The sequence below is a fragment of the Hyla sarda genome, chromosome 3, assembly GCF_029499605.1.
Source record: "Hyla sarda isolate aHylSar1 chromosome 3, aHylSar1.hap1, whole genome shotgun sequence".
Taxonomy (NCBI): domain Eukaryota; kingdom Metazoa; phylum Chordata; class Amphibia; order Anura; family Hylidae; genus Hyla; species Hyla sarda.
In genome coordinates, this window is record NC_079191.1 from 351,654,124 (window position 1) to 351,676,322 (window position 22,199).

Genomic DNA, 22,199 nt, shown 5'->3' on the forward strand with positions numbered 1-22,199 from the left:
TTTTACCCCAAAAACCCAGGAAAAGTTATTGACTCGACTATAAGCCTAGGGTGGGAAATACATCATCCCCCCATGTAATCATCCAGACCCCCGTTATCATCCCCCCCCCCCTTCATCATCACCGCCTGTCAATCTCTTCATCAGTGGTCTTCAACCTGCGGACCTCCAGATGTTGCAAAACTACAACTCCCTGGGAATTGTAGTTTTTAAACCTCTGGAGGTCCGCAGGTTGAAGACCACTGATGAAGGTATTGACAAGTGGTGATGATGAAGGGGGGGGGATGATGACAAAGGCCACAGTGGTCTTCAACCTGCGGACCTCCAGAGGTTTCAAAACTACAACTCCCAGCATGCCTGGACAGCCGATGGCTGTCTGGGCATGCTGAGAGTTGTAGTTTTGCAACATCTGGAGGTCCGCAGGTTGAAGACCAATGATGAAGGGATTGACAGGCAGAGAGTTCACTCGAGTATAAGCCGAGGGAGTCGTTTTCAGCACGGAAAATCGTGCTGAAAAACTCTGCTTATACTCGAGTATATACGGTAGTTGCCATGAGAGTAGAAAGCAGGAAAGGCAAGTCAATGGCAGGCAAGCTTTCCACAATAGCAGCCTTATGCACTTCCTTTATGGTAGGTACACCTATACACACACACACACACAATATTTTAATGAGGGTAAGACACAAAAAAGAAATGTAAGGTAGGAACTAACAAAAACCGTAGGGGGTATAGTATGGTCACACTACAAATAACTCCCCCGCCAAACTCACTTGATCTTGCTTTCATTGAGACTCTCCATCACAGAGTTGTGGTCATCCACTTCATCAGCCAGCTGTAGGTTCCTCTTCTCTGCTCTTTCCAGGTCTTGTTTTACTTTGTTTCTCTCCTTGCTGACCTGTTCGATTTGGCTGCTGCAAATAAAATGGTTAACATTAACAAAAAAAATAAAAAATAAAGTTTTATTTCCAGCTGGAATCGATTTCTTTAGTCTATCGCTTTAAGATCTTCACTAGATAGAATGAACACACAATATCCAACCTACAAAAAACTTACTATTAGGTAAATAAATAAAAATATATAAACATGGTAATGGTAAGTACCTCAATCTTATTAAACATAGACATAGTTACATAGTTAGTACGGTCGAAAAAAGACATATGTCCATCAAGTTCAACCAGGGAATTAAGGGGTAGGGGTGTGGCGCGATATTGGGGAAGGAATGGGATTTTATATTTCTTCATAAGCATTAATCTTATTTTGTTCCAGGAATGTATCTAATCCTGTTTTAAAGCTGTTAATTGTTCCTGCTGTGACCACTTCCTGAGGTAGACTGTTCCATAAGTTCACAGTTCTCATGGTAAAGAAGGCGTGTCGCCCCTTGAGACTACAAGAGAAATCCACTCCTAAAAAAACATATACACACATGGGACAGTTTAAAAACATATGGTGGGGGAACACCGCATAATTAAACAGTATATATGGAGGCCTACTACAAATGTGATAGCCTGGGGGATGTAGGGTATGGGGAGTGTAGCTGTGCGGTAATTAAAGGGTGCTTGTTAACCCTTGCTATTCGTGACGCCAGGGTGAGGGCTCCTCAGTAACGCTTGTCCTACCGCCACCCTTCCCAAGAGCGATAGGGAGGTATATAATTATGGATTGTCCACAACCGGAGAGTTTTCTGAAACTGGATTAACTTTTACTGAAGAATTTCTGCGAGCTTCAATAACAGAACAGTCTCTATGCATAACAACGGCTTTCCTTGGAGACAAAGGTTGGGACTTTAGCATTTAGAGTCTTTCAGTATGGTGCGCTGTTCCATTGGATTTAGGGGTTAGTTGCAATCCAGTAGTCACGCTAGCATTAGCGGGGATTTAGATTTGAACTCACGGTTCTGGTTCAGCTGAGGCCGGTGGGTTTTTCAGGCCTAGCGTGTCTTTGAAAGTTGTGCAGAACCATCCTGTTAGTCCGGCATCCATGAGAGCAGCAACCCAAGAGAGCGATAATTGGACGCAGCTCCCTTATCTGGTCAGAGGCTGGACTAGTGGTAATTGGTCCATTACTGATGTCAATCACCATTACAAAGATTTGTGGGTAACACATGACCCAAGGACCTCCAAAGGTCCTCCAACATACCATAGAGGTTATTAGCATGGCCACATGACCGAAGGTCCTGCGACGCCAAACAAGGTAAGCACTATACATTATCCTAAAATATATACGATTATTAAATATATACATGTATTATCATTAGAGAATTAGACTTGAGGAGAGGTGACTAGGGGCTGTCCCACCTGAGGGATCCTACCTGAGCGTAGTTACTCTGACTTTGGGGACCACTACATTAGGTACGGTATGCAATACGGTACCGGGACACCACACAAATACACAATAATTACTCAGGATGGCACAATGTTTTTAATAATGTAGCAAACAAGTGGTACCGCCTGGGCATAACGATAAGAGAAACTAGTGCATAATACAATAAATAGTATACAAAAGTGCACCGTGCAAGATATTGCTCCTCAAAAGTTACTGGTGCATAAACAATAATAAATTATATATAATTAGAAAATGTTGACACAGTCACCAATAAGGGGTGCACTAATGAAAGTAATATCTTAAAACTAGTATAAACAACAATAGAGATTGCCCATTGGATAAGCAGAACCAAACAGGTAAAAAATGTAGTGGCGGCCAAAGTGTTCCTCCACTCTGACGCGTTTTACCTAGCTTCCCAGTATCGTCTGTTCACCATGGATCAAGCCTATTAAGCCCCTCATGCAAGTATTACTGCCCCATGCAGGCAAACTAGCCGGAACCACCAGGGTGGGAGCATCTCTCCACTACGGGTAATAAAGAGGGTCCAGAATAGGGAACCAACCTCTTTGAAGTTCATATCCACTAACAGATAATACGGCCAGGGGTTTCCTTAATAAATTAGCCACAATAATAGTAATAGGATACAAGTTTCTATGGCACTTACTATTGATGGTGTAACTCGTGCTTGTAAGATGCTAATGCTGCCAGATAGAGTCTGTTCTTTGTTGCAATTAACTCATTGTCTAAAGCAGTGGTGAGATCCAAGAGGTTTACATGTCCTTCTACATTAAAATCCAGGCTCTAAAGAGAACACAGAATGTTACTTCCATATATGAAATATCAAATATGTTGTCTGGGGAAATAAGCATACTACGTATGGTGTCAAAAAGTATTATGAAGCAACATACTAATATAATGTTTTTAACTTTAAAAGGGGTACTCCGGTGGAAAACTTTTTTTATGAACTGTTGCCAGAACGTTAAACAGATTTGTAAATTGCTTCTATTAAAAAATCTTAATCCTTTTGGTACTTTTTAGCAGCTGTATGCTACAGAGGAAATTCTTTACTTTTTGAATTTCTTTTTTGTGTTGTCCACAGTGCTCTCTGCTAATACTTCTGTCCGTGTCAGGAACTGTCCAGAGTACCATATGTTTGCGATGGGAATTTTCTCCGGCTCTGGACAATTCCTGACATGGACAGAGGTGTCAGCAGAGAGCACTATGGACAACACAAAAAAAATAAAATAAAGATTTTCCTCTGTAGCAAACAGCTGCTAAAAAGTACTGAAAGGATTAAGATTTTTTCATGGAAGTAATTTACAAATCTGTTTAACTTTCTGGCACCACTTAATTTTTTTTAAAAAGTTTTCCACCGGAGTACCCCTTTAAAACACAGATCTTCCATTTGAGCTGTGCGGTCTCCCTTGTAAGCTGTAACATTACATCACAGGCTCTGACTACAGAGAGCTCATGTCCCTTCTCCCCTCCTGTCAGAACAGGACAAGACCAGTTATGTGAACGTGGAGCTGGTATTACTGCTCATTAGATATATGAATCATTATATAAGGCAGCAGGGAGCCCATTCTGATGGAAACCACTTTGAGTGAGAATGGCTCAGTGATGCCTTTAAAGCTAATGAGCAGTAATACTAGCTCCCCCTTTCACATCATTGGTTTTGTCCCGTGCTGAAAAGAGGGGAGGAGGGACGAAGCAGACTGCTTTCAGAGCCTATGACGAGACATCACAACTCACAAGGGAGACAGCAGAGCTAAAATGGAAGATGTGTGCACTATTGCTAATAACATTATAATTTTATTAGTAAGTAGCCTTATTATACTTTTCAATATAAAAGGATATCTACAGGACAAAATAAGAGGGCTGCATAACAAAAAGAAACAAAAAAACCTGTTAAGGTTAACCTGTTAAAGACAGACAGCGTACCTGTATGCCCTGAATCCTTAAGCAGCTTTGAAGCGAGTGCAGGAGCTGAGCTCGCTTCAGAGCAGAAAGTGTTGGCTACCATCAGTAGCCTCACACTCACTGCTTATGCTGGGCAGTGGCGATCCTGCCGCTGCCCGGCATTTAACCCTTTAGAGGCCGTGATTAATGTAGATCACGGTGTCTAAAGTGAAACTGGCAGATGCTGGCAACTCAGTGGAGCCAAAATGGCGGAGGAGGGTCCACTTACCTGCCTTCTGCTGCCCGATCGCCGATTCAATGATGTAGCCTGGCTTAGCCGGAGTTGCACCCCTGTACCCTTGCTGTCCTATCAGGCGGACTCTATTTCGGTGTCCCCTGAGTCCCTCTTTTATGTATGTCATACAAATGATTATTATACATCGTGTTGTCTATTATAATATCATTATACTGTTAGGTGTCTTTAAATACTGTTACTAAGTGCTATAACCAAGGAAGGTACCAGTGATCACATGACTAATAGGGTGACCTATGGGACCCCTCAAAAGTCTCCCCCATATAAACCCTGGGAGGAGCTAGCTAGTCAGTTGAGTCTTAGCTGAGGAGCAGTGAAGTCAAGTCCTGAGAGTGTCTGGTGTCCTGAGGAGGCCTGAAGCCTACCATGCAGCCACGCTTCAACTAATCCAGTACCCCACAGCTGCCCCACAGGTGGACGTCAAAACCTGGTAAACTACATATGGGGTGAAGTCAGTCAAGATCAGTCTGTATACAGTCAGCGTGGGCCTGCAGCAAATTGTCCAAATCCACTAGAAGTCCCAGCGAGCTGTCACGCCCCCTCCCATTGACATGAATAGACGGGGCGTGGCGTGACATCAGTCCCCAGTCCCGGAAACCCGGAGGTTTAGAATGCGGGTGCTGCAGGGAGATTGCGGGAGGGTCCCAGCAGCAGGACCCCCACGATCAGACATCTTATCCCCTATCCTTTGGATAGGGGATAAAATGTTTTTGCCTGGAATAACCCTTCAAGGCCAAAATGAGCTTGGTCCTTAAGGCCAAAAATACTACAAACTGGAGCTTTGGTTTCTTGACAACATATTCAAAATTTCAAAGTTTTGTGTATAAAAAGTGAAGACCATGTTCTATAGCGAATATCTTGTAGAGTTAGCGTTAATATATCTTACCATCAATATATCTTTACTGTTTTGAATCCCTTCCTCCTCCCATATGGTCATGATCTGCTCTGGGTTTCCAAAGCCAGTCCCATCATCAATGCTGGAGAAAAGATGAAAGCCCCCATACCCAGACAGCAGAGACTGTGAGGCTGTGTTATGGCTATTCTCCTCTACCTGCAAAAGAGCACAGATATGAAGGCAAGGACAATAACTGTAAATTAACTCTTGTTAAGTTCATTATAAAGCCCTGTCATTGTAACAAAAACAATTTACCCGACTCGCAGAGTTTACGTGTCATCAGAAGTGCACGTGTAGCGAACCAGTAAGACTGATGCTGAACGTAGCATGCTCACTGCACGTGCGCGGAGATTACTCACTAGAGGCAGAGAGCTCGCTTCCTGCTGAGAGTCGTATGCCACAGACCAGCAGCGGGAGGGGAATTGAAACAGAGAGGTTTCACAGCCCAAGGGCACTGTGGACCCTGGGCCACGCCTCTTTGACACTTCAAGCCTCATTAAAATGCCTTTTTCACTAGATTAAAGGGGTACTCCTGCGGAAAACTTTATTATTTTTCTTTTTTTAATCAACAGGTGCAAGAAAGTTAAATAGATTTGTAAATGACTTATATTAAAAAATCTTAATTCTTCCAGTACTTATTAGCTGCTGAATACTACACAGGAAATTCTTTTCTTTTTGGAACACAGTGCTCTCTGCTGACATCTCTGTCCATTTTAAGAACCGTCCAGAGTAGAAGAAAATCCCCATAGAAAACATATGCTGCTCTGGACAGTTCCTAAAATGGACAGAGATGTCAGCAGAGAGCACTGTGGTCATGATGTCAGCAGAGAGCTCTGTGTTCCAAAAAGAAAAGAATTTCCTCTGTAGTATTCAGCAACTAATAAGTACTGGAAGGATCAAGATTTTTAATAATAGTCATTTACTAATCTGTTTAACTTTCTGGCACAAGTTTATTTAAAAAAATATATATATATATTTCCACTGGACTACCCCTTTTAAAGCCACACTCAGCGTAAAAGAGATAGGACTAGTATCCTTTTATTGAATTCTATAAGACTGTCAGAATTTTGGTACTGGAAGATATGTAACAAACGAGGTGCGCTCCTTGTGGAGTATTATTAGAGATGGGGTAATGCGTGCACGGTTAAATGCACCTTACTGTGGGTGGTTGTGCTGAGGGCACAACACCTAATTGTCCCTGTAGACTCGCTGCAGTTTGTGGTGCAGGAACGGGTGGCAGCCTTGGCGTCCTTCACTGTGACTCACTGGTCAAATCGTGGATTAATTGTAGAAAGGGCAAAAATTAGGATGATATCCTGTTGGCGCCTTGACCCAAAAGGACCAGTAGGCCAGAAATTTGTAAAATCACTTGGCTTTATTGGGTAAAATGGGATGCTAAAGCATCCCATTTTACCCAATAAAGCCAAGTGATTTTACAAATTTCTGGCCTACTGGTCCTTTTGGGTGAAGGCACCAACAGGAAAATCGTCCTAATTTTTGCCCTTTCTAGAATTTTGGTACTGGTATTCCAAGTTACAGATGCACTTCAAGATATCCCTACACATGCGATAGCTGTTAAATGAATGTTTATTTTTCTATTAAATGTTTTTTTATTAACAGATTTTCAATTTTTGCAAACAATTGGTCCCCCAACAGGGAGAACCGCTGTTAAATAATGGTTAGTTATACAGATTGAATATATAAAGACCAGGGTTGTTCTATGCTCTCCCAGGTTAATATATATATAAACCATTTGGACCATTTAGTCTGCCCAATATTTCATAATACTATCAATAGTCCCCGGACCTATCTTATATACAGAACAGCCTTATGCCTAGTGAAAAATTACTAAAAATGTGTCCCCTCATTAATGGGGCTTTCCCACTGTAGACTTGTTATGGTATACCCACTGAATATACTAATAACATCTCAGGGATGAGGGTCTAGCTTTTGTGATCACCACCTATTTCAAGAACAGGGAATATCCTGCAAATACCGTAAAGTCAAATATCTGAGGTAGGAAAACTGCTATAAGTCTAACAATACATTTAGTACTAAGAGGTTTCATGGGTTTCCTGGCTATTTTTCTTTAATTTAGTCCTTTTATTCTTAAAAATAAATAAAAGGGCATCAATATATCATATATTACAAAAAATGTGCCCTCCCTCCTAATGGCTCCGCTTCTGTATTGTCTGTGTAATGAACAGGACACCTGTATGTTACAGGGTACCAGGCCATGTACAGACCCAAGTGCCACTACGAGTGCTATCAGAGAGGAGAGAGAGCACAGAGGAGTGCTATCAGAGAGGAGAGAGAGCACAGAGGAGTGCTATCAGAGAGGAGAGAGAGCACAGAGGAGTGCTATCAGAGAGGAGAGAGAGCACAGAGGAGTGCTATCAGACAGGAGAGAGCACAGAGGAGTGCTAGCCCACCCTGACTTACTGGGCTTTGTCCATGTCTGTGCTTCTCTTTGGACAAAGCCATGATATTTATAAAAAGTTAATTTTTCTTATGAAGTATATTAGAAAGGTTAATGTTTTGCCAAGATGTACAACATATAAAAAGGTTTTTTCATCTGACAGTGCCCATTTAAGATTTAAGCACAAGCATATTTTGAAATATCTCCATATTTTGTGGTCTGTAATACAGACTTAATCTATAGGGCTAGTTATATATATAAAATATGTTGCATATTTATGTTGCATATATTGCCAAAATATGTGGCATGTTTAAAAAAAAAATGCAGCATGTGCTACTTACAGCCACTGAAGTTTTTGGAGAGTGATTCAAATATCGATGCATGCATATTTGATCTGTGTAGCATAATAGTTTATCAGTATTCTCATTTATTTTATTATCTGTATTTCAAACTGTTGTTCAATTTCCTGTCTAGAAGACGTCCATCAGTATTAACTGTACAAAATATTTATGACTTACTGATGGTATTTTATCTAAAATTAGGTAAGTATTAAGGAAATATTTCCATATGCTTGTATAAAATGAAATGGCCTTGAGGTCCATTGGAAACTATCCTCTGGACAGGCCAATTATTGTCCTATGTAAAAGGTTCACTCATCAGTCGCTGATCACTGGGATGGGTCAAGCAGAAGTGCTTCTATGGAACCAGTAATGATAGCATTTGCTAATAAGACCACTTGTTTCTTAACCACCGCAGACTGGACATTATTATGACTCTATTCACCCACCTGGAAGAAGGCATGTCTCTTCTTGAGTGGGGTGGAGGCAACAGGTAGAGGTGCGTGGCTGAACAATCCCACCTGAAACTCCTGGAAGCTTACCAGGCCATCTCCATCTCTGTCCAGCTTCTTAAATAAGTCTTCAAGTTCCTAACAAAACACGAAGAGTACACTGACTGTAAACCTATGTAAAATGTTAGCAACCTACCATAAATAAACCATTACCAAAATTGTCATCTGATCACAGACAAATCTAGAGTCATTTGATCAAATTGGTAGAACCAGCCCATGGGAGTGTACATTTGTGTTGTTGTGGTAGCCCTTGGGGGGGTGTATGGTAGTGGTGTTATGGTATCGGTATATAAGGGGTTAATGTTAACCCTAGAGTTCGTGACGCCAGGCTGAGGGCTGGTATGCTGAATCAGTGTTCCGGCCTATCGCCGCCCTTCCCAGTAACGATAGGTGCATAAAATAACTGAAGGTCCACAAGGAGATATGAACTTGAATAACGTTTACTGTAGTGCTAGCAATATCCACGGCACAGTAACAGTCTCATACAAACAGTCCTTAGGTTGCTTAGTGACTGGCAATAGTTGCAGACCTTGAGCTAGACAATAAGTCTCTGAATTTAGGAAGAGATTTGCAGAGCAGTCCGGATTTAGGGGAGGTATTAGGTCCGGTGATGCTGCAGAGTGTTTGGGAATTGATACACTCTATAATTATAATTGTTCAGCCGTTGCCGCAAGGCTCAGGCCTAACTTGCTGCGATTACTGCTGTACAGGTCTTGCTTGCTTGACAGCCCACGAGGTAAGAGAGACAAACATGGCCACCGCTCCTTTATATGGGCAGGGGGCGTGGCGAATCTGATTGGTCCGAACGTCTGCCATTCACCATTACATGGTGTAATGGGATTGCTTACGTCACAGGGCCTCCAAAGGTCCTTAAGTTAAATACCATAGAGTTCACCTCGTCACATGACCCGCAGGTCCTGCAACGCTAATGGAAACAAGTAATTAACCATTTATTTACACATGTTATTCTATTTACATTAACCTATGAATAAATTAGAGATCTATACACTAGAATAGAGGCGACCAGGGGTAGACTGGCTAACAGGGATCCCTAAGTCCTAGGGACTCTGGCTATGGGGACCCATAAATAAACAAGTACCGTATAGAATGCAGTACTGGGACACTACATTGTTATTGCAAATATGACTAGGGCTGCAACGATTAACCAATAAAATCGATAACATTTGATAACTGGATTTGTTGTTGATGAATGTTGTTGCAAAGGGAATGTGCGGGCGCCAGCAGTGATGAGGCTGCGGCAGGCGGGTGAGGGCATTAAAGGGGTATTCCAGGCCAAAACTTTTTTTTATATATCAACTTGCTTCGGAAAGTTAAACAGATTTGTAAATTACTTCAATAAAAAAATCTTAATCCTTTCAGTACTTATGAGCTTCTGAAGTGGAGTTGGTGTTTTCTGTCTAACTGCTCTCTGATGACTCACGTCCCGGGAGCTGTGCAGTTCCTATGGGGATATTTTCCTATCATCTCCCGGGACGTGACATCATCAATGAGCAGTTAGACAGAAAACTTCAGAAGCTAATAACTATTGGAAGGATTAAGATTTTTTAATAGAAGTAATTTACAAATCTGTTTAACTTTCCGGAGCCAGTTGATATCTATAAAAAAGTTTTTGCCTGGAATACCCCTTTAAGGCGCCATGTTCATGCTGCCACAGTGACCCAGGCGCTTTGCACACTGCTACACAAATGGGGGTATGTGCAGAGCATTGCACCCTAGTGTCTTCTACAGACACTAGGGTGCAATGCTCTGCACATACCCCCCCCATGTGTATAGCAGTGTGTGTGTAGTACATACACACTGCTATACACATGGGGGGGGGGGGGGGTTATGTGCAGAGCATTGCACCCTAGTGTCTGTAGTACTACATAGTCTGTACTCCAGACACTAGGGTGCCATGCTCTGAAGTCTGCATTTACCCTAATGTGTATAGGAGATTCTAATAATTGCTATATAAAAAGTATAAAGCAAAAAAATAAATAAATAAAAGTTTATTAAAATGTAAATAAACCCCTCCTCTAATAAAAATGTGTCCTTCTTTTCTTATTGTATACAAAAAAGCTAAAAAAAAATAAAATATATTTAACCTTAAAATAAATAAGTCCAAAATTGCCTACAAACTTTTTAAATGTGGCCATTGTACATACTTTTTCAAGTTAAATCCGCTAAACCACTTTTTTGGGGGCATTTTAGCCTTTTTTTACTACGATTAATCGATGAAATAATCGACAGCTAATCGATTGTATAAATAATAGTTAGCGGTAGCCCTAAATAGGACGGCTCTTCGATGGCCAATATGTGTTGCCTCACCCTAAGATGTAAATGTAGGAACCAAGGTTTGGAGCAGAGCTTTTTTATCGATTCCCCTAATGCAAACAAATAGTAACTCATAGCAGACGACAATAGGACAAGTTTTATTGCAAAAATGGAGACTGCTCGTACCTCCTCACAAAGATCTTCAAGTCCAATGTTCTTACACACAGTGGCAAGCTCCTGCCTGTTGAGGTAGCCATTGTTCCCTACTCCCAACTCCTCCCAGATGTCCCGCACCTGGTTTTCAGTCATATCATGAGCACTGGAAATTCTTCTGGGGCTGTCAAAAAATCCTGGGTTCCATGTCCTCAGTTGCCCTAACAAAAGGCCAAAAATATAACAACAGGGTTAGTAGAATTTTTTGTATTACTCCATGTGACTACCCAATGTTCTTGTGTATATGCACACAACCATCTCATACACTGATGTGACCTGCACAACATTTCTTATTCTTAAAGGGGTACTCCAGTGGAAAACTTTTTTCTTTTAAATCAACTGGTGCCAGAAAGTTAAACAGATTTGTAAATTACTTCTATCTAAAAATCTTAATCCTTCAAGTATTTATTAGCTGCTGAATACTACAGAAGACATAATTTTTCTTTTTGGAACACAGTGCTCTCTGCTGAATCATGAGCACAGTGCTCTCTGCTGACATCTCTGTCCATTTTAAGAACTGTCCAGAGTAAAAACAACTAAACTTCCAAATTCAGAACCCAAGAAAATGTCTACTTCCCTCCCTCACAAGTGACTAGAAAACGTGTATGTGGTAGAGTTTTTCCCACCACAGCAGAGCTGCGCAAAATTCATCATCCTGCTGCACCCTCTTGATAAATAAGATGCACGCTAGTCAAACCCAACACCCAAATAAACATGGAAAAATAGCTCTACCGTAGACATTCTTTGATAAATCTGGGCCATAGTGTCTAGAGATGAGCGAATTTACAGTAAATTCGATTCGTCAGGAACTTCTCGGCTCGGCAGTTGATGACTTTTCCTGCATAAATGAGTTCAGCTTTCAGGTGCTCCGGTGGGCTGGAAAAGGTGGATACATTCCTAGGAGACTCTTTCCTAGGACTGTATCCACCTTTTCCAGCCCACCGGAGCACCTGAAAGCTGAACTCATTTATGCAGGATAAGTCATCAACTGCCGAGCCGAGAAGTTCGTGACGAATCAAAGTTCGCTCATCTCTAATAGTGTCTTTAGTTTGTTCTGCCGCGTTCAGAATTTTTTGATTTCGTTGCCACTACTTTGTAAGACTATGTTCACATTGATATTATGCTTCGTCCCATTTTGCCCTTTTTTTGTGCCGAATGGACCCAAAATTGGCCACTGCACAACTGACTCCACAGGGTCCTGACAGATCGCATTGACTTGAATGGGGTCTGATGGGGGATCAGGTACTTTACCGGAGGAAAAAAACAGTGCATCAACTTTTTTTCTCCGGTAAACTCCCTTCATTACGATGGAATTTGACAAAGTTCCATATAGCAGAGCCCGATAGCAATGTGCGAGAGCTAAAAGGGGCACTCAGATGGAAAACAATATATTTTTTTATTTTTTTATTAATTAACTGGTGCCAGAAAGTTAAAACAGATTTGTTAATTACTTCTATTTAAAAATCTTAATCCTTCCAGTACTTGTCAGGTGCTGTATGCTCCAGAGGAATTTTTTTCTTTTTTTAATTTCTTTTATGTCTGACCACAGTGCTCTCTGCTGCCACCTCTGTCCATGTCAGGAACAAATCCCCATAGCAAACCTCTAATGCTTTTGACAGTTCCTGACATGGACAGAGGTGTCAGCATAGAGCACTATGTAAATTCAAAAAGAAAAGAACTTCCTCTGTATTATACAGCAGCTGATAAGTACTGGAAGAATTAAGATTTTTAAATATCAGTAATTTACAAATCTGTTTAACTTTCTGCTACCAGCTAATAAAAAAATAAAAACTCTTTAAGGGCTTGGAGGGTATTTTTTTTTATTTTTTTATTGTTTGTAATGATTATTTGGGGAGGGGTAACAACTTTGCCATTGTTTTTTAGGGTTCTATCACTTATGTATTATTTTTCTTGTAAGCATCATTGTAACTGCAATGATAAATTATATTTTGTTTGTTTCTCTTCACAAAAACATTTGGTAATGGAAAGAAGATTTGTTTTCCAAAACACTTTATTGAACGGTTTTCATTATAATTTTTTTTTTTTTTTTTTTTTTTTAACTTTAACTAAACACAGGCAGCCTACTAAGCTCACATCCAGGGAAGCCTTGTTAGCTGCCAGTGTGCCTGCATGGAGAGCCCCCTCCCTCCCATTGTAAAATGACTCGGATGCTAGAGCAGTTAAATAGCTAATATAATGTTAAATAAGCTTTAAAGGGGTACTCCGCCCCTAGACATCTTATCCCCTATCCAAAGTATAGGGGATAAGATGTCAGATCGCTGCGGTCCCACTGCTGGGGAGCCCTGGGATCCCCGCTGCGGCACCGCGCTCTCATTACAGCACAGAGCGAGTTCGCTCTGTGTGTAATGACGGGCGATACGGGGGCCGGAGCAGCGTTACATCACGGCTCCGCCCCTCATGACATCACGGCCCGCCCCTTTCAATACAAGTCTATGGGAGGGGGCAAGGCGGTCGTCACGCCCCCTCCCATAGACTTGCATTAAAGGGACGGGCCGTGATGTCACGAGGGACGGAGCCATGACATCACGCTGCTCCGGCCCCCGTATCGCCCGTCATTACACACAGAGCGAACTCGCTCTGTGCTGTAATGAGAGCGCGGTGCCGCAGCGGGGATCCCAGGGCTCCCCAGCAGTGGGACCGCAGCGATCTGACATCTTATCCCTTATACTTTGGATAGGGGATAAGATGTCTAGGGGCGGAGTACCCCTTTAAGCTCACCTATTGCCAGGATAATGCCTGTTACACATAGTAATATGGCTGAATCTATGTTTCTGTATGAAGCAATGTGCAGACTCAAAGGGGGAGATATATCGAAACCTGTGCAGAGGAAAAGTTGACCAGTTGCCCATAGCAACCAGATTGTGTCTTTAATTTTTAAAAAGCATTAAAAACAAAAGAAGCAATCTGATTGGTTGCTATGGGCAACTGGTCAACTTTACACAGGTTTTGATGAACCCCTCCCCAAAGTTTTTTTATTTTTTTATTTCCAGTTTGTGTTTTCAGCTTTTTGTACAATTTTTCTGTCCAAAACCACAACCTTTTTTTTCAGCTGTAGCAAAAGCTATAACCCTCCAAAAACTTTTGTTTGATGTAAATGTTGGGCCCAACATACATCCAATATATAGCCATATTTTGGTAGCCAATCTCTGGGTATAGTTGAAGAAGAAACGATAGCCATAGCATGCTGTGAATTAAAAAAAACTGCCACTGGCTGACCCAAAAAACATCACAGGGAAGATAAATGTTTAACAAAGATGCCCCACCCCCCGAACACAAAAAAAATAAAAAAAAGCCCTTTTCTTTTTGAATTTCCTTTCTGTCTGACCACAGTGCTCTCTGCTGACACCTCTGTCCATGTCAGAAACTGTCCAGAGCAGGAGAGGTTTTCTATGTGGATTTGCTTCTACTCTGGACAGTTTCTAAAATGGACAGAGGTGTCAGCAGAGAGCACTGTGGTCAGACAGAAAGGAAATTCAAAAAGAAAAGAACTTCCTGTGGATCATACAGAAGCTGATAAGTACTGGAAGAGTTAAGATTTTTATATAGAAGTAATTTAAAAATCTGTTTAACTTTCTGGCACCAGTTGATTTAAAAAAAATATGTGTTTTCCACCGGAGTACCCCTTTAAAGCCCATAGACTTCTATGGGATTCTACACTCCCATTCAAACTGCTGAATTTCCGCAAGGGGAAATTCAGCAGTGTGAATGGGAGTGAGGAATCCCATAGAAGTCTATAGGCTTTAATTTGAGGCAGAAATTCTGCAGTGTGAATAGACCATTAGGCTAGGTTCACACTGCGGAATTTCCAGACGGAAAATTTCCGCCCAGAGATTCGGAGCCTGGTCAGCGCTGACTGAATCAGTCAGCACTAGGACCGCGCGGACACTGCAGTCCCAATAGACTGCAATGTGTTCTGCAAGTATTTCCGCCTGAAGAATAAAGCGGATTTTCAGTTCACAAATTCCGCTTCAAAAATTCCAAAGTGGGAATTTATGAGCGGAAAACCCATTCACCAGCATAATGCATTTTAGCAAGCAGAATTTCTGCCTGCAATTTCAAAGCGGAATTTCAGTCAGAAATTCCGTAGTGGGAACCTAGCCTTAGGCAGCTTCCACACAAGCGTAAGGCTGAGTTTCCACTTGTTTTTTTTCTGGCAGTTTTTGGAATACTGCAACTGCAGTTTTTGAGCCAAAGTCAGAAGTGTCTTCAAAAGGAATAGGACGTTTAAGGGAAGGACTTAGGCTAAGTTTCCACTTGTTTTTTTTTCTGGCAGTTTTTGAGCCAAAGTCAGAAGTGGATCCATAAGGGAGGAGAAGTGTAAGTCCTTCCTTTATATGTCCTATTCCTTTTGAATACACTTCTGACTTTGGCTCAAAAACTGCAGTAGCAGATCTCCAAAAACTGCCAGAAAAAAAAACAAGTGGAAACTTAGCCTAATACTTCTCCCTTATGGATCCACTTCTGACTTTGGCTCAAAAAATGCAGTGGTGGTTTTCCAAAAACTGCCAGAAAAAAAACCAAGTGGAAACTTAGCCTTATATGGCTGCAACTCCCATCCTGAGCACAGCTGTCAGTCAGGAACTTGCAGTGATAATATGGATGCAAAAATGCAGCCACACAACACCCATATATAGCTGGCCTTACAAATACTGACCCAAATGGCGTTGCCTGCCATACATGTACTTTATTTACATAAAACAAGACCTTTTCTTTTTGCCGTGCATTTGTACAAATTGTGAATATGACCATAGACATTCATGAACTCGTCCTCAGCTGTAACTGTAATCTCATGCTGTACTTTATGGCTAGCAGTCTAAAAAGGTCGCAGCTGTCTAATAAATTTGATGCATGCGACCTGCAGCAATTCTCAATACTCTCATATGCCGGACTGCAATTTGTAGTACTTCCATGTCATGATATACTAAGAACATGTCATGATATACAGATTGCAATTAATGAAAACAAAAGTTAGGAATGGATTTAAAAATAAATTTAAAAAAGACATAAGCCCACAGGGGGACATTTAAGTTTTTTTCTTCTATCATTGGCGCTTGAATGTCGCAGTTATGTAAATTTAGCGACTTATATGCGACTTTTTGAATAGAAGTTTCCCTGCGTTTTGCGTAGCAGTACACCATTTTCTGATTTAGACATGCACCGCACCCTTATTTATCATAGGCGACATTTGTAATAAGTGGCAAAATATTGCGCTAACCCCGATTTCTAGGCGCAAAAGTACGCATACCAAAAGCACATGTACAAAACCTCTCTACCCTGCGCAAAAACAAACAAACGTGCACAGCCGCGGCGAATTCATTATCTAAGGTAGACACATGATAGATTACACGCTGCTAAGCAAAAAGTTAGAAGGAAAAAAGACCGGTAAAAGAAGAGTAGGGCACACTTGTAATGATCAATGTCTCCCACAGTCTCTTCTTTATGTGTCCGCAATGCATCATCTGTTTCTGCATTTGTCTTAAATAACCTGAACATGTGAACACACCCATAAAGTTTAAAGCCATCACTGCATTGCTATAATAAAAGGATCCTTTTTAGGACTGGTGTGTCAGGCTTTACCTCATACGTCCTCTAAATTTCACTTGATTTCCTAAAAATGACTCCATTTTACCTTGTGCTTCAAAGTTCTCAGTCTGAGGCTCCTTGGCGATCTCCGCTTCTTCATCGGATTTGAGGCTCTGAAGAAAAGAGCACATGTGAGACAGATTTGGGCATGAGATGGAAATATGCAGAGGGAGAAAAAAAACCCAAGCAGAAAGGCTGAGGGAGAAAAAAGAATCCTTCGCTGGGTTTAAGAATGTGCGCTCACCTCCCAGTTAAACCCCAGGCCAAAGCAAACAAATGAAACCTTACAACTCACTCTACACTGCTTCATCTCAACGGGATCCCTTAACCCCAACCCGCTATTAACCAGAAAGGCTCAAGTGAAACATTAAACCAGCACCGGGGCCGGCTATGATCACATTAACACATTCACTGACCAAGTCTCTGCACAGCAAACAACATCAAAAGGGATCAGCTGACTACAAGCCGTAGGTACCTGCAGTAGGTGCACATTGTACGAGGGTCAACCGAATGAACGAATAAAAGGTATTAAATGCTCCAATATACAGTGGTCCCTCAAGTTACAATATTAATTGGTTCCAGGACGACCATTGTATGTTGAGACTAGAGATGAGCGAACTTACAGTAAATTCGATTCGTCACGAACTTCTCGGCTCGGCAGTTGATGACTTATCCTGCATAAATTAGTTCAGCTTTCAGGTGCTCCGGTGGGCTGGAAAGGGTGGATACAGTCCTAGTAAAGAGTCTCCTAGGACTGTATCCACCTTTTCCAGCCCATGGGAGCACCTGAAGGCTGAACTAATTTATGCAGGATAAGTCATCAACTGCCGAGCCGAGAAGTACGTGACGAATCGAATTTACTGTAAGTTCGCTCATCTCTAGTTGAGACCATTGTATGTTGAAACCATTGTATGTTGAGACCAGAACTCTATAGAAAACTGGTAAATGGTTCTAAAGGCACCAAAAATGTCATCCAAAAATAGGAAAAAGTGAGGATTAAAGAAAAATAAGTAGATAACTAAGGGTGCATGCACACCACGTTTTTGCAATACAGTTCCCGTATCAGGTTTTTGATTAAAAAAAAAACTGTTTCCTCAAAACCTGACTAAACTGTATCAAAATGTGTGTACAAATTTGAACCCGTATACGGTTAAAAACCGTATACGGTTTGAAAAATGATGTCCGGTTGCATCCGTTTTTTAAGAAAAAAACATATACGTTTTTAACTTTTCACTCCATTTTGAATAAAGTTTCACTTGTTTGATTGAAATTCCAAGAAAAAAAAACTGTGCAAAGTCAAAAACCGTATGGTGAAAACTGGATGGAACTGTATGCACATACAGTTCTGTACGGTTCCCATTGACTCCCATGTTTAAAAAAAAAAAAAACGTATATGGTTTAATACAGGTTTTCACCCGGACCAAAAACCGTGGTAGACTACAGTTTTGGGTACGGAAAAAAACTGACAAAACCGTACAGGATGCAAAACTGACATAACCTGATGCATCTTTTGGCATACGGTTTTCAATGGAGAGTCAATGCATGCGGTTTTCAACACGGTTCCGTATGGTTTTCACATTGAAAACGTATATGGGAACTGTATTACAAAAACGTGGTGTGAATGCAGCCTAATACAGATAAAGCAAGTCCTTACATATAAAAGTAAGAAAGAGCTGCTGGGAGCTGTAAATCACTGTCTAGGTCAGTGTTTCCCAAGCAGGGTGCCTCCAGCTGTTGCAAAACTACAACTCCCAGCATGCCCGGACAGCCAAAGGCTGTCCGGGCATGCTGGGAGTTGTAGTTTTGCAACAGCTGGGGGTACCCTGCTTGGGAAAACACTGGTCTATGTAGAGGACAGGAGCTTCTTCAGGGTCCTGTACAGTACACAGTGTCCTAAAAAAGGAACATGGAGTCGCCCTCACCCTGGGACAGGTAAAGAGTACAGAACATGTAATATCTCCCTGTACTGTAGGGGGCGCTACCAGACACCAGTCAGTGCATACACTTCAGTAATACAGGGGATTTACCAGTAAAATGCCCATTCTGATTGGTCGGTTCTTCCAGCCCTTGACACGTTTCGCAGATTCCATAGCATTGTATGTTGAATCTGGTTTCAAGTTACAATGGTCCAGAAAAGACCATTGTATGTTGAAACTATTGTATGTTGAGACCATTGTAAGTTGAGGGATCACTGTATCATTGCCTGTCGCTGAAGCCATTGTCTGCACGTGTGTAAATAATCTGATGGTTTTTCCTGCCAAAAAGATTTTTTTGAATGAAGTAGTGAAGGGTGGAATTTCTGGTTACTGGCAACAAAAAAGAGTTTTTCCATTAGCGAATCCTCGTTTAGGGTGGGGGGAAGGGGGAGTTATTCACACAGGGGGAGATTTATCAAAACCTGTGCAGAGGAAAAGTTGCCCAGGTGCCCATAGCAACCAATCAGATCGCTTCTTTCATTTTTATAGAGACCTTTGAATCTGATTGGTTGCTATGGGCAACTGGGCAATTTTTTCTCTGCACAGGTTTTGATAAATCTCCCCCACAGTTTTTTTGGGGGGCGAAAATGCCACTGCACTTTTATTTTTATTTTTTTTGGGGGGGGGGGGGGGAATGCCCCCGCACTTTTTTTTTGGGGGGGGGGGGAGGGGAACGCCACTGCACTTTTTTTTGGGGGGGGGGGGGGGGGGAATGCCACTGCACTTTTTTTTTTTTTTTTTGGGGGGGGGGGGATGCCACTGCACTTTTTTTTTGGGGGGGGGGGGAGGGGAACGCCACTGCACTTTTTTTTGGGGGGGGGGGGGGGGAAATGCCACTGCACTTTTTGATGCAGGTTTTTGAGTTTAAGATTACAAAGAAATAATAAATATAGAAAGGAATGATTAATCCTTCTTAAAGGAGAACTCCGGTGGAAACAAGTAGAAAACAAATTTTTTCAAATCAACTAGTGCTGGAAAGTTAAACAGATTTGTAAATTACTTTGTATTAAAAATCGTAATCCTTCCAATACTTATCAGCTGCTGTATACTACAGAGTAGAGATGAGCGAAGTCACAGCGATTCGATTAGTCACAAACTTCTCGGCTCGGCAGTTGCTTACTTTAGCCTGCATAAATGAGTTCAGCTTTCAGGTGCTCCGGTGGCTGGAAAAGGTGGATACAGTCCTAGGAGAGAGTCTCCAGCCCACCGGAGCACCTGAAAGCTGAACTCATTTATGCAGGCTAAAGTCAGCAACCGCCGAGCCGAGAAGTTTGTGACTAATCGAATCACTGTAACTTCGCTCATCTCTACTACAGAGAAATTGGTAAATTTATTTTCTGTCTGACAACAGTGCTCTTTGCTGACACCTCTGTCCGTGTCAGGAACTGTCCAGATTAGAAGATAATCCCGATAGAAATCCTTTCCTGCTCCAGACAGTTCCTGACACGGACAGAGGTGTCAGCAGAGAGCACTGTTGTCAGACTGGAAAGAACTTCACAAATGTCTCTGTAGTATATCTGTAGCACACAGCAGCTGATAAGTACTAGAAAAATTTTTAAATAGAAGCGATTTACAAATCTATACGTATGTGCACTCACCGCTTGACAGAGACAGCTCGGTGTGGGGGTCTGGTTCACGGGGAGCTGGACTCAAGCATCAGTGCAGGTGTGGTGGCGCTCAGAGGCTACGCCGGCAGTTTCACACGTGAATGGGTGCTTCTTCCGGCCTCAAGGCTGGAAGAAGCACGCATTCACGTGTGAAACTGCCGGAATAGCCTCTGAGCGCCACCACACCTGCACTGATGCTTGAGTCCAGCTCCCCGTGAACCAGACCCCCACACCGAGCTGTCTCCGCCAAGCGGTGAGTGCACATACGTGCTCTTTTCTTTGTACATATTTGATACTTCATACTTTCGTATGTGCACCCCGCAGGAGTGGTTGCCGATATTGTGCTGCATCCTAACGAAGGTGAAGTTGCTTCTTGTGTGCCCTCTCCTTTCTGGTCTCATTACCATTCTTGATTTACAAATCTGTTTAACTTTCTTGCACCGGTTGATTTGAAAACAAAATGTTTTTCCACCGGAGTTCCCCTTTAAGCTGCCATCATCCACAGCAGTTTATAAGCCAAAGCCAGAAGTGGATCCAGCAGGAAGGAGAAGTGTTTGTCCTTCCTTTATATTCTCCATTTCTTTTGAATCCACTTATGGTTTTTAGAGATGAGCGAACTTACAGTAAATTCGATTCGTCACGAACTTCTCGGCTCGGCAGTTGATGACTTGGCTGAACTAATTTACGCAGGATAAGTCATCAACTGCCGAGCCGAGAAGTTCGTGACGAATCGAATTTACTGTAAGTTCGCTCATCTCTAATGGTTTACCTCAAAAACTTATCTGTAATGGCAGCCTTAAAGGGGTATTCCAGGAAAAAACTTTTTTATATACATTAACTGGCTCCAGAAAGTTAAACAGATTTGTAAATTACTTCTATTAAAAAATCTTAATCCTTTCAGTACTTATGAGCTTCTGAAGTTAAGGTTGTTCTTTTCTGTCTAAGTGCTCTCTGATGACACCTGTCTCGGGAAACGCCCAGTTTAGAAGAGGTTTGCTATGGGGATTTGCTTCTAAACTGGGCGTTTCCCGAGACAGGTGTCATCAGAGAGGACTTAGACAGAATAGAACAACCTTAACTTCAGAAGCTCATAAGTACTGGAAGGATTAAGATTTTTTAATAGAAGTAATTTACAAATCTGTTTAACTTTCTGGAGCCAGTTGATATATATAAAAAAGTTTTTCCCTGGAATACCCCTTTAAATCAGATTGGATCCAGCCCTGTGTGTTCAGTGAGGTTTGCGGGCAGGGACACCTGTCGGCATGACTGACGCGGGGCCCCGCTGCCCAGACCTCACTGAACACACATGGTTGTTGCCGGATAGCCCTGTGTGTATACTTAACGCAGAATATGCAGAGTATTTCCTGTTACGCAGCACATTTTGTGCAGTGTAAAATACGTTGCATTAGCGCCATGTGGGAGCGGACCCTGAATTTGAATTTTTTCTATGTGACAAAATGCCATTAAAGCAACACATATTGATGTATTGTTAAGCAAAGCAGAAAAATGGAGGCCTATAGGCATTTTTGAGTATTTCTGATCAATTTCAAGGTGATTTTAAGGCTAAATTCATATTGTGGAATCTTTGGCTGGAGACTCAGTGGGTGGAAACCGCTGAATGAATCAGTCTGCGATAGGCCGGGCGGACACTCCAGTCTCCATAGATGGCAATGTATTCTGTGCGAATTGCGCCGAAAGAATGACCAATAATTTTTTTTTTTGCCGTCTAATTTAAAGGGAAAAACCTTTTATATATTATATATATATATATATATATATATATATATATATATATATATATATATATATATATATATATATAACTGGCTA

The 22,199-nt window shown here is 41.7% G+C and overlaps 1 protein-coding gene across 7 annotated transcripts in view; it reads right to left on the reverse strand.

The window, feature by feature from the left end:
* NINL (ninein like) overlaps positions 1-22,199 on the reverse strand; it is a 138,260-nt gene that overhangs the window by 53,603 nt on the left and 62,458 nt on the right. For all 7 annotated transcript variants that reach the window (XM_056567553.1, XM_056567554.1, XM_056567555.1 and 4 more), the window contains 6 exons: positions 16,833-16,899; positions 11,156-11,343; positions 8,633-8,773; positions 5,418-5,582; positions 2,984-3,120; positions 768-908 (listed from right to left, as the gene is read on the reverse strand). In XM_056567553.1, coding sequence (XP_056423528.1) covers positions 768-908; positions 2,984-3,120; positions 5,418-5,582; positions 8,633-8,773; positions 11,156-11,343; positions 16,833-16,899 — 839 coding nt within the window. The remainder of the gene's footprint in view (positions 1-767; positions 909-2,983; positions 3,121-5,417; positions 5,583-8,632; positions 8,774-11,155; positions 11,344-16,832; positions 16,900-22,199) is intronic.